Here is a 13,001-nt window from a genome sequence, read left to right as displayed (position 1 = left end):
GGGGTGAGTGAGAGAGGAGCAGTAGTTTTACCTTGCGATGACTCACTCGAGTGAGCCCCAGGGAAGAACCTACCAGATGCTTCATAAATCACTGCATAAAGATAAAAATGCTGGCTACTTTGCCTGCACCAGGATTTTATATTGATGCACCCATCTCCCATTATGTTCTTTGTACAAACCCCCTCTTCCACTACTGCCGTGTTCGCTGGGAGCTGGAGTTTTCAGGCCTCTCAGGATTTCACTAGAAGGTTTTCACTGGGAGCAAAGCATGAATTTCTTTTCAACTGCAGAATGTCTCGGCTTTTACAAGAAAAAGTAATGAAAGAAATTAATTGTGATGTGCTGGGAAGTACGTCAGGCAGATATTTTAATCCTCCTCCATGCTGGCAGTATATTACCATATGGAAGCAAGGAGGGCTGTCGCGATGTGCCGCCACCTCCAGCTGAAAAAAATGCCTTTTCTCCCAAAGATCTCAGTCCTTTCCCTACCACCCGAGTGAGACTTCTGATAGCAGGACCCTTGTCACCATTCCATATGTTATTATATGCTCTATTTTTAGCAACTATTATGCGAGTGCCTTGACGTCACTCCGGCGTGAATTAGCTCTGCTCTGCCAGCCTCCTCCTTGCTGCTCCCCGAGAGGTGGGCGGTGGGTGCTGGGGGCTGCTGAGCTGCAATTAGATGACTCTGCAGAGGGTCTCCCTCCTCTTTCCATCTGACAACCAGATAAAAAATTAGAAGAATTTTACTTGTATATTTAACGCTGTTGGAACAATAGCGTGAAAGTGCTCGTGCAGCTGTCACAGTCACCGGAGCGTTTCAGTGTCTTGCATATGCTAAATGAGAATTTGTCAGTCTCCTCAGGTTTTTGCTGGGTTAGGTGGCTGCTGCAAGTGCTTTGTGTGCACTGCGTGACAGGCACGAGGGGAGAAACCCTCTCTCTCATCGTTCTCTGGGCAATGCTCCCTTGAGCAGGCGGCTGATCTATGACAAGTTCAGCCCAGAAGAGCTCAGGCTGGATTGTTGCTAAATTATATCTGAAAAAAATACAAGAAAAAAGCCATAATATGATTATATTTGGCACAGGGAACTCTGGAGGGGAAAGTGAAAGGGAGCAGGTAGGTGTGAGAACAGGAGGGCAAACAGCACCCAAAGGACTGTTGGGTTTCTCCTCGCTCTGTCAGGACCGTGCTCCGACAGCTCCCGATGAAGTAGCTGCATGGCATGTTGTTTAAATCATTCAAGTTTAAAGTTTAAATAGATCTCTAATCCAATTTGTGTGGAAGCAATTTCCTTCCAGAAAACAGATTATTTCTCTCCAGGCTGCTCTGCTTAGCTACCCACCCGAAAGTTAGCGAAGCAGAGGCACGGTCTGTGTGCTGATGAGAGGCACAGAGAAAGCCTCCAATCAGCCTGCTTCCTTCCTAATTGCAAACTTTAAAACCCAGCTGATTTTACACGTCCTACTAACAATTATAAATAGCTGCCATTCAAAATAGCAGAAGAGTGATCCAAGCAGCAGCTTGCTTTAATGTAGCATCTTGCTGGCAGGTTCCAACAACAGTAAACAGACAGGATCTGTAAAGCGGTACACTGACATCACACCAGCATCATCGGGGTTTAGGGTTTTTAATATTGCAGCAGGGAATTTTCATAGAGAACACATGATTCTCCCTCCAGCAAAGATCATGTTGGGAACTCTCCGTGTTGCCGCTGTAGCGTATCGCATCAGGCTTTTCTGTTTTTTCCAGCAAGTCCCTCGCGCCATAGTATCTCCGAGTGGAGGATGCAGAGCATTGCCAGGGATTCAGATGACAGCTCAGATGATGAATTCTTTGATGCACATGGTACGTGGAGCCTCAATCACCATCGTTTCTCCCCTGAAATGGTGGGGTAAGGGAGCGGAAGGCATGAGGGTGGGGGGTGAGCAGGGAAGGAAGCGAGACTTTCTGCTTTGAAGTCTTTTCCTTTCTCACCACGACACGGTGCAGCTTCTTCCAGCATCACCCAGCAGACTCTTACATTTAACACAGCAACATTTCAGATTCTGATCTGTTTGAAGAGATCTTGAACAGTCTTAGCCCTTGGAGCTGTATTTTATTTTGTGCAAATGAGTGTGGGTAAAATCCACAATAGTAACTGCGCTGTGGGTGTGTCCTAATGATTCACTGTGACTGATTATTTTTCTAATTTGTTTTTTAATCAGTAAGAGGTGTGATTAATTGTCCTGTCTGGACCTGAAGAAACCCAAATTTGCCTTTATTAACTCCTTATTCTCATGTTCCAAGAAATACAGTAGTGAATGCAGTGAGGTACTTCAGGTGCCAGAATTAATCAGTGTTGATTCCAGACTCCTCAAAGTAATTTTGATTACCTGTATTAAGAGAAAGCTGTTATTTTTTTTGCTCTGTGCATGTGTGCGTGGAGAAGCTTTGTTCCACTGCACTCTTTTTGTATGTGGTACTTAATGCAAATTTAAGCATGAAGGGCTCCATCTCTACTGACAACAGATGGACTCTTCTCCCAGCTTGTCTGATGGAAGTGAGATGTGCAATATGTGCTGATGAAGTTGGTGACCTTTCTGTGAAATGCAGTTGTTAGAAGAATGACGCCCCAGTTTTGTAAAGCTCAATTTCGCTGATATTCAGCTAAAGTTCAGTCTCCAAAAATTGATAGTATTGTGTTCCAGAAGAGCTCTCCTGTCAGTATTTAGGCACGGATCTCAAAGTCTGCAGTGGGAAATGGCATGTTAGTGTAATGACTTGTACAGTAGCAGCTGAAATGGTTGGGACACGTGTAAGTCAGGGGATGAACGTGTATCTCTTGCCTGGAAGGAGAAGGGCCAACTTAGTTTAAATGTCTCTATTTATTAACTTATGTAGTATTTACACAAAGTATGCAAGGGATTAATTGTAGCAATATACGTGCAAGAGAAGAGGAGTGAGGCATGGAAACGGCATCCTTGCTACCCGCTGCTTTTTGCCTCTTTAATTACTCAGTAATAGAATTGAGATGGAGATGGTTCTGCCTGGGATCCAGGGCCCCAGGGAATCCCTGGCATGCTCCTAACAGGCCTGGGAGGGGGAATTAACAAAAATGAGCCTTGTGCACCTTTGTTGCAATACTTCTAGGAGCTTGCTAAGTGTAGAAGCAGCTCCTATCCTGCAACAGCGAGTCTCTGTGTACGTACAGTTTGTCCCCTGCAATCCACACAGTTGGGCTGAAAAGCATGCCCAAATCTGGTGGGATTTTGGTTTAGGAATCAAAGCCTTGATGTGTGTGCAGTTGAACACAGCCCTGTCCCTGGGAGGGATCTCTTGGTGCCCCTTGGCCTGCAGATGACACGTCCCAGCTCCAGCTCTGAGAACAGGGATGAAGCTCCGCTTGCAGCTCATCCTGCGGGGTCGGTGCCATGGGAACTGGCACGGATCAGGATGTGAGTCAACACCGAGCAGGGTTCCTCAGAAGTGCTTCCCAAACACACATTTCCTCACAGTGCAGTGGGCGTAACCCGAGCCCGAGAAGATTCCTTGTCTCCAGCTTCCCACTCACCCTCATTCACTGGTGCACTCTGGTAAAGATAGTGACAAGTGCAGTAATATCGAATATCTATCCTGTAATAAATGCTAATAATGGGAATAATATCCCATTCAGGGATCACTTGAGCAGCAGTAAGGGCTGTAATTAAACCTCTCAAAGAATTAAGTTTAATATTTAGATGAAGTTGCTGGAGGAGCTTTGAGTACAATTGTCCTCTTAATTCTCTGCCAGCACGTGAGTCTTTCCACTTGCTCTGGACAGGTAGCTCCACACTCCCTTGTGCAGGGAAATTGGGATTTACTCCGATTTTTTCCATAGCTGAAAAAGGAAATGGCATGCTGATGCAAAATTTCCAGGTTGCTCTCTTTTTACGGTCAAAGTTGAAATAGAAACTCCTAAAAATAATCAGCCTTTGCTTGGATCTGCACTAAATCCCCTTCATATAATTTGGTTTTTAAGCTATTACTCAGATTTCCTGAAAAGATGAGTATATTTCATAATCTTTTGGTTCCTCGTTGTAGGATTTTTAAAACTAATTATTTTAGTAACTGTACAGCAGTAATAAATGGGAAATCCTAGTCTGGGACTCTGAAGATTACAGCTTTTAGATCTGCAAGACATCTGTAATTACTGGTGTTATTACATTTATAACTCTTTATTAAATTTACAAGCTCAAAATTTTCAGGAAAGAAATACTAAGCACAGAACAATAAATAAATTAGAAAGCACTTAACCTTCGTAACAGTAAAAGATACATCCTCAATGGAAAAAAGGAAAAGAGAAAGATGAGTGTCTCCTTTGTATTACACTGTCATTTTAATTACACTTCTGGGAACATAATATTTTTAGGACCCTTATTCTTTATCAACTATAGTTGAACTGAGCCAGGGGATTGAAAAGACCCTGAAGTAGGGGGAAAATTGCAGATATGTGTACTCAGTGTGATCAAACAAGTCTCATCTCCTGAGCAAATCAGCCTGGGGAGTTCACATTTCCTTTATTGCTCCTGCCTTTTTAGGTGTTTGGTCCTATTAACAACAGTGATCATTGTCCCTGCTTCCCCCAAAGACATCCCAGAGCTCTCAAACAGGTCTGGGAGGATCCCAGTGGCAAACCTTGCTTTGTCCTGTACAGGAGCATTCTGGCTGCTTTAGCACCATCAGAAAGACTGGCAAGAAAAAGGTCAAACTTGGTACCTGAGATGGTAGCATTAAAAACTCATGTTACTTTTTCCATGCTTTAGGAGTTCTGTTTGTTAGACACATGCAACTAAAACATTTTGTTTACTTTTCAGAAGATGATTTGGTTTCTATGTAACAAAAGCTGGTAAAGTATTGTGGTTTATTATGACTTAAGCCATCCAAATGTTTATAGGTAACATAGAGTTATGGGGCCTTAGTTTTATTTAAAACTCTGTTCTGTGCTGTTGTCTGTGTACATATTTTTGTGTGTGTGACTCTCAAAAAAATCTGTTTTTTAAAGAGGACCTGTCTGACAATGAGGAAATGTTCCCGAAAGAAATAACCAAATGGAGTTCCAATGACCTGATGGATAAAATTGAAACCCCCGAATGCGATGATGTCCAGGGTAATTTTTTTTAAGTACAAACTGCATGTGCTATTTTACAGTATTTCCAGGCAATTGTTACAGCCACATTCTGACCAAGGTAAAACTTGTTATCCTCATCTCACAAAAGCTGAGGCAGAGCATAAAAATGACTGCCCAGTGCTGCTGAAAAAGAATTGCTCAGTGGGAGCTGGGATAGCTCTTGATTCTCTTTTATTTTCCTCGTTGGCTCCTTTGTGTGACAGTCAGGATTCTCTTGTATAATGATGAAATATTCCAGCTCTGTCTTGAATGACTTGAATTTCTCCTGACTCTTCTTTCCTTTTGCTCCATCCTTTGTTCTTGACTGTATATCTGCCTCAGTTTTATTTTCTGCTCATCATTATGAAATGGTGAAAGGAAGCTGCAGCTCCTCAGCTGGAGGGATTCATGTGGCAGCACGGTGGAAGATGACACTGGTACAAAGTCAGTCTGTGTAGGCGCAGACATAGGAACACATCAGATTTCTGCTCCCCAGCACAGTTCAAACAATTCCTTTTCTTTTTCAACAAACCAGTCATTTCTGACAATTGTGCAGGGATTTCCCATTGTTGCCATGCATAATAAAGCAGCAATACTGGATCGCTGTAATGAGAGAAGAGCTCACTAATGTCTTCAGCTCTCACCAAGGTTAGGAGAAATTGCTGGAAAATAAATGACCCAGCATTGCCCAGGCTTCTCAGGTGGAAGGAGGCAAGAGGGAGGGAGAGGGCAGTTTGGTGAAATAATGAAGGAGATGTGAGGCAGAAGAGGCTGAGAGGCATTGGAACAAACAGTGTCTTTATGGAGGAGTGTCTCTGCCAAAGAGAATCTTGCAGCGCTGACATTTTACACCTCTGCTTCCAGGTGACTTGTACCACGAGACATCAGCAGAGTACCACGTTGGCTCCAGCGTGGAGAGGCTCAGCATCATCGAAGTAAGTGCTTTGTTTTTTTGGAATGAGATCCTTTGTTGCTGGCATATGTCTGTGTGGGATAAACGGGGTAAACGTTTCAAACTCTTTTCTGTGAGTGACATTTTGTCTCCGTGTGTCGCTGAGCTGCACTGGCACCCGTGTGCTTCAGATTTAAGGGACTATTTCACCCACCTTTTGAACATCATGTAGACAATTCTCTGTAGTTTGCAGGCAGCATCAGGTATCCAGCTGGAAAAAACTACTAATCCTGTGGGGATAAGTGTAGCCCGAGGCACTGCTGTGTAGAGGTAATGCTGGATGGTAATGGGAGTGGGAGAATATGTTCCTGCAGCACCAAGGGGCAGGGGGCATCACTTGGCTGCAGCCTACGACGACGTGGAGCTGCTCAGGGTCTTGTTTGGAAACCAGTTACAGCACAGCCTGTGTCAGTGCTTGAGTAAAATAATAAATAACAACACTCCCATCCACCCCAGCTTTCTAGACTTGCATATTCAGGCTTCTGTAATTCAGAGTCTTGGTGAGACATCCAGGAGCAGCGGTACTTGTCTTGCCCGTGAACCATCTGCCTGTCAGTGCTGCAGAGGTGGTGTTGCTTATTTGCAGAGTGCCTACATTATGTCTAAGTGGTCCCTCAAAGACCATGAGCATGGTTTTGAAATTACTCTCTGTGCCAGGCTCTAAGTTCATGGTGATTTGGCTTTTCCATAAGAGATTGAGAGCTCAAGGGCCACGGGGAGAGTGGGTGGCTGGGATGGCAACAGCTCTGGCTGCCTCAAGATAAGCAAGTCACAGCCCTAAAATTTCTCTTGGAGCTCAAGGTAGTGTGGAGAACTTGTCTTCCCCAGAGGGCTGTACAAACTCAACCCCCTCCCATTTCTGCCTTCATTTTAGGGAAAGAACAGACTTCAAAGTGAGATGAAAAAGACAGTTATTTGTAGTTGTTCACAAGCTGTCTGCTAAAATGGTATGAAATTCCGATGCCACCATTGCAGTGATTTTTCAGGTTAAGAGCTTCCTCACCATAAGGTGGTTCAGGGTATCTTAAGAGGCTCCAGGTCTTACAAGGAAGTTCTAAATAGTCACCTCCACCCATCAACTAATCAGCAGTTCCTCATTCCCTTCAAGGACAGAGGTTAATGAACTGAAAGGGAAAGGTGCCTCCAAATGACTGCTGATAAACTTCTGCGTGCCCTGAGCCTGGTGACTCATGTTGTTTCAAAATGAGCACTTAGAGCAGTTTGTCTGGAAGCAGAAGAGGTGCTGAGATGCTGGGAGAGCTCCTCCCGTGCCTCCAGCCAGGTACAAAGTTCACTGTGCAGGCACTGAAAACTGGAATCAGAGGAGGTTTTAAGAGCAGGCATTAATACAGTGGAATGGTGCTGAATAATTAATGGCCATTCTTATGCAGGAGGTCTGGAAAATCTTTATTACAGATTTGGATGTGAATTTTAGTACTTCTGGTGGGCTGTGTATTAAGACATGCTTTAACATTATCTGGTAAAAATGTAAGCTCGTTGTTAGGTTGCTAATGTGTGCCTGGGCATGCTTTCCTCCCACCAGCAGGGACTGTGAGGGACTCAGTCACTGCTCAAAGGACAACAGGGGACTAAAAATGCTAAAATTAGAAGAAATTGCCAAATGAAAATACTGCTGCCCTCCACCCCTTCTGCACCCCCTCCCAGTGGCTATTTCTCTGCCTCAACAGGGAGTTGCTCAGGATGTTCTCAGATGCTGTCTCTGTGAGCACAGGGGTGAGGCACAGGAGTGTTTGCACATATCTCAGTGTGGCATGGAGGATTTGAGTCTGTATGGGAGCTGTAAACACTGAAAGCCCTGTTAGCAAATAGATATTAAAAATAGTTACTGCTCCGTTGTGTTATAATATGTCAAATGGATGCTCTTGTACCTGCTCCTGGGGCATCAGGATTGGGTTTACAGCTGGTCTGGCAGGTCATTTAATGATAACCCTGAATACAGTTTTAATGATACTCTGGATACAGTTCCCTCCTTCCCCCAAGCTGCAGCCTGTCTGTTTAGGCAGGGAATTGGTTCAGCACAGTAAGCAAAGTGACCTGAACAGCCAAGTTAAAATCCTTCCCTGAGTTCTTGCATCCCAGCCAGATGTTGGCCGGTCCTTGGGTTACGGGGTCATGGAGTTTTTTATTTCCAGTTCTTCTTTTGCACCAGTTTAAGCAAATATGAAGTCTTATTTATAACTTCTGTTGTAGGCAAACATGCAATGACTGGTCTTCCTACAACTTTTCTCAGTAACTTGCCACTTGCTGACCTTTTTGTCTCATTCGTTAGTTTTGCTGAATGTGTTTCACTGCCAACGGCTGCAGCTGAGCTCAGCACCCCACAGAAAGCAACACCCATCTCTTAATTCTGTACTTTTCCACCCTGATGCACACAAGTAATGTCTTTACTCCTGCCATGTTTTACCTGGATACAATTTTATGCAGTTTTTTTTTAATTTCCAGCATTCCTTCTGCTTGAGACAGTCAGTTGCACTGAGGCTGTGTGTGGATTTGTGCATGGACACGTGTAGGATAAGAGACCTGGAAGGAGTAGTCAGGTCCTCAGGTGTTGTATTCAGGTGTATCTAATGGCCTTTGCCATAAATTAAGTGCAAGTCAAAACTCTTTGCAAAATGAGCCTTTCCCCTGTGCTCTCCTCCATCCCCACCTAGGATGAATCGGTGCAGCCATTAATGCAACCAAGTAAAATCCACGTCCTCCTCTTGGTCCTCCATGGAGGGAACATCTTGGACTCAGGAAGTGGTGACCAGAGCTCCAAGCAAGGGGATGTCAACACCATCACGACAGTGTTTGACACAGTGATGAGGGTGCATTACCCAGCTGCTCTTGGCCACATTGCCATCAAGCTTGTCCCCTGCCCAGCCATCTGCTCCGAAGCATTTTCCCTGGTGTCCAGGTAAATTGATGCTACTTTGTCATGAAAAGACACATCTACAATTTCACTCTTGTTTTTGGTTGTTGTTTTTTTGTTTGTTTGTTTGTTTTGGGTTTTTTTTCCTTTTTTTTTTGTTTGTTTTATTTTTGGTTGTTTTTTTTTTCTTTTTCTTTTTTTATCAATGGGGGGCAGTTTGTTTTATTCATTTCCCTAAAATGTTCTGCATGTGTTATGGAAAGCTCTGACCATGCTTTGAGGATGCACTTATTAATGTACCAGCAAGGCATTCAGTCTCGATTTCATACTGTGCTGCAGTGAATACAGGAATCATGCAGCACAAGTTCTGAGATTGATTTATTCTAATTAATCCAATAAATACTAAGGATTTAATTCCTTGTCTGAGGGTTGTTCTGCCAGTGTAAGTATGTTGTCCTTGAAGATTTACGTTTGATGGGAGGGAAAGATTTATTAAGCTCTCACTCATTCACAGAGGAATAAATGGCCTTTCTGTCTTGAGGCTTTTTTTTTTAATGAACCACAACACTGACTGTACTGTCTGCAAATTGTTTTCCCCACCTTTTATGTTAGGCTGAGTATCTCCAATGTCTCTTGCCCTTTCCAGCCTCAGCCCATACAGTTATGATGAAGGCTGCCTGTCCAACAGCCAGGATCACATTCCCCTCGCTGCACTCCCTCTGTTGGCAACATCCTCCCCTCAGTACCAAGAAGCAGTGGCCACAGTCATTGTCAGAGCCAACCAGGCCTACAGTGAGTTCATCAGATCCCAGGAGGGCACGTCATTCAATGGCCAGGTGAGCCAGGGGCTGTTTATGAACACAGTGAGGGGAACAGCAAGAGAAGCAATTTCCTTCTGAAACTCTCTTTGCCATTAATCTCTCAGGAGGGATGGAAACATGACAGTGCTGAGCTGCAATAGGAAAGTGTTGTGCTTTCCATTTCTTTCTTTCTGAGAGAGAGATTATTGCTTACGTTCTGTCTTGAACCTTTGGGATTCAAAGCAAAGCCTGAGTTTGTGTTCAGAAATGGAGCTACAAAGCTGTGAAGTTAATCAATTTTCAGCGTGACACACCTTTCTGAAGCAGGAATGCTACTTTTGTTACTAAACACAGGGTCTCTTCTCCGTTGCAAACCAAGGCTGTTTAAGCATTCCTGTCCTGAATGGACCTTCAGCAGCTCGTGCTGGAGCTGTCACAGCAGTGGGTTTATTTTTTGAGGCTGTGCAGCTGCTGCACCCCGTAAAAGACCATGACTGAGCTTCCCACCTCTGAGCAAAGGGACTTTCCAGCCCCACGAGGGCAGAGACATTGGACTGGCTGTCACATTCCTCTGCTGTGGTGCGATTTATCCACCCTGAGCTTCTTCCCAACCAGTGTTGTACCCAGGACCCAGCCAACCCTCTGCTACCCAGTGGTGCTTTACTGTGCCTGTCTGCTCAGTACCCTCGGAAGCAGGACATTGTTACCTCTCGGGATACTGATGGGCAGAAGCACAGGGAAGCTTCCCTAAAGTAGCACAGACAGCTGGCAAGGGAGGAATTCAGCTTTGTTTTCCTGAGGCTGGAGTAAGCTGTGGGATCAGGGCGCTGTGTTGCTCTCCCTGTGTTCCAGTTGGCTGGTGGGGACAGCCAGGAAACATCAGCTGTGTGAGATACTGGGAGTCTGCAGGCTCTGATGGATGTTCATTGACTGAGTAGTTTTCCTGATGAAAGCACTGGGCATTCTGTTACTCCAGCTTGCGTAGGTGTAATCCAGCATCCATTTACCTGTCAGCTTGGAGCTGAAGTCAAGGGGTGCTTTTCTTTTATTTCTTTTTTATTTCTCCCCCCTCTCCTCTCCTGCTTTTGTTGCCTTTCTTAGGTCTGCTTGGTAGGGGACTGTGTTGGAGGAATCCTGGGATTTGATGCCTTATGCTACAGCAGTCAGACCGTGTCCGAGAGCCAGAACAGCAGCCGGCGAGGAAGCGTTGTGAGTGTCCAGGTAATGCTGGCTCCCAGTGGCTACTGGGAACAGGTCTGCTGGCCAGAGCACCTCCATGGCTCCTGCTTTTAGTAAGGATCTTCTCCCGAAAAAACAAAGACTCAATTCCTTACCAATGGCAAATGTGTGCATATGTGTCACAGTTTGGGTGCATTTGCTCTGAACAGGGATGTTTCACCCTCTGGTGGGAAGCAACACCCACACCCTCAGAAGGTGGTTTGGCCTGAGGTACTGTATTGTCCTCAACTGGATCTTGGGGTAGATGGGGAAAGGAGGGTGGAAGGAGAAGGTTGTAGTGTGAGTCTATTCCTGATTCAGCTGTTAGAGTGCCAAATCCATATATTTCAAATCCCAGGATACGGACCTTCTGTCTCCTGGAATAACGGTGAACAACAGCTATTGTTCCAGTGGCTCTAATCTGGAAGCCAGCAGACACCTCAGCAGGAGCAACATTGATATTCCTCGTAGCAACGGAGAAGATCCAAAGAAGCAGCTGCCACGGAAAAGGAGTGATTCATCAACCTATGAACTGGACACGATAAAGCAGCATCAAGCCTTTCTCTCAAGGTAAGATTTAAGACGTGGAAGGAACAGAACCAGCAATATTCTGGAGCTGAGGCTGCTGCATCTGCGAAGCCTGAGTGTTGCTCTGTCATCCTGCGATAAGCAAGGTGGAGAAAAACATTTAATTTAATTTAGATTAGAGGGGTATTGATTCCAGTGTGTTGTATATGCAAAAAAATTAACAGCTTTCTTGCTGAGTAGCACTGAGAGAATCCAGCTTCTTTACTGCATCCATAATGCAATGGCACGAAGCCCTTCGTGCTGTTGTGTGACAGCCAAGGCTGTCAGGGAGCTGCTTCTTTGCTGTGCTGTGAGTGTGGGATGGGGGTCATAAAGCAAATGTGGAAATCGTGCGAGCGGAGTCGGTGAAGCAGAACTGGGAATCCAGCGTTGGATTAATTTTAAAGCATCTCTGAAGCCTGATTTTGAGCTATTCTGTCCCCTGCCAGGGCTGCTCCATTGCACCAAGGACGTGTTTCAAATTTGTTACTCAGCTGTTGACGCCCCTGATATCACATTCCTAAGCTTCTTCAAATGGACCTTCAGAAATGTATCCGTTAACATAACCGATGGAATTTTAATAGCAGCCTTTCCATGGCCACCAGTCCTTCAGGGATTACTTCTGTAAGCCCAGAGGATTTTTCTGACTGAATCATCTTCTTCGACCTGTGGAACTGGACAGCCCAGACTTTTTTCCTCCAGCAGGCCTGTAGGAACTGCAATAAATATCCTCTTAATCCCTCTTCCCCCACATCCCAGGAATTGGGGAGCAATGTCCCCCCACAGGAACACACTGCCTGCATTGCAGCTGTGTCCAAGGCTGCTCATTTTTCCTTGTGCTGAGCTGGAGGCTTCTCCTGCATTTTTCCCCCTCCTTCACTACTTGGAATCAATGTTTCAGCACAGGAATTCATGTTGTCCTGCCGTGTCAGGGGCCTTTTGTAAATGATTTATAGGAGAGAGAAGGTATCAAAGTGAATGTTGTTGGTGCACACAGATACAATATTCGGAAAGACAGCTGCATTTACAAAAACCACAATAAGCTTCCTGGATATTTCCAGCAGGTTAATGAGAGGCAAACAGGCTCTTGGTCTTACCTCCTCAAAACAGCCTCCTGTACTACAGGAGAAAATATGAGTCGTGCAAAAATGTGCTCATTCTCCTCCTTGTTATTGACCTCAGGGGCACAGACTCAGTTAATGGAAGCGAGCTGGCGTCTTGATGCAGTTTTACACCTATTTTAGAATAAGTGCTGGGCCTGACATGGATAATGGATTGCACAGTTTTATTTTCCAAATTGCTTTGTGCTGATCCTTCGTGTTCCATCTCTGAAGGATTGTGCCTGCTCCCAATATGAAGTACTTGTGGGTCCCTGGCAAGAGCTGTCAGTATTCAGTGGGCTGATGGATTGGTGCATCTGTACTTCTTTAGAGATTTAAATCTTTTTAAATCTCCTTTTAGACC

General features: G+C 44.9%; 1 protein-coding gene across 2 annotated transcripts in view; it reads left to right on the top strand.

The window, feature by feature from the left end:
* PITPNM2 (phosphatidylinositol transfer protein membrane associated 2) overlaps positions 1-13,001 on the top strand; it is a 126,102-nt gene that overhangs the window by 86,932 nt on the left and 26,169 nt on the right. For both annotated transcript variants that reach the window (XM_027689602.1, XM_027689603.1), the window contains 7 exons: positions 1,753-1,848; positions 5,024-5,128; positions 5,993-6,063; positions 8,753-8,997; positions 9,599-9,788; positions 10,854-10,973; positions 11,329-11,540. In XM_027689602.1, coding sequence (XP_027545403.1) covers positions 1,753-1,848; positions 5,024-5,128; positions 5,993-6,063; positions 8,753-8,997; positions 9,599-9,788; positions 10,854-10,973; positions 11,329-11,540 — 1,039 coding nt within the window. The remainder of the gene's footprint in view (positions 1-1,752; positions 1,849-5,023; positions 5,129-5,992; positions 6,064-8,752; positions 8,998-9,598; positions 9,789-10,853; positions 10,974-11,328; positions 11,541-13,001) is intronic.

The sequence above is a fragment of the Neopelma chrysocephalum genome, unplaced genomic scaffold (genome assembly GCF_003984885.1).
Source record: "Neopelma chrysocephalum unplaced genomic scaffold, ASM398488v2 Primary Assembly neopelma1_77, whole genome shotgun sequence".
In the NCBI taxonomy this organism is placed as follows: domain Eukaryota; kingdom Metazoa; phylum Chordata; class Aves; order Passeriformes; family Pipridae; genus Neopelma; species Neopelma chrysocephalum.
Note: the sequence above shows the minus strand (reverse complement) of the source record. Positions and strands in the feature narration are given on the sequence as shown.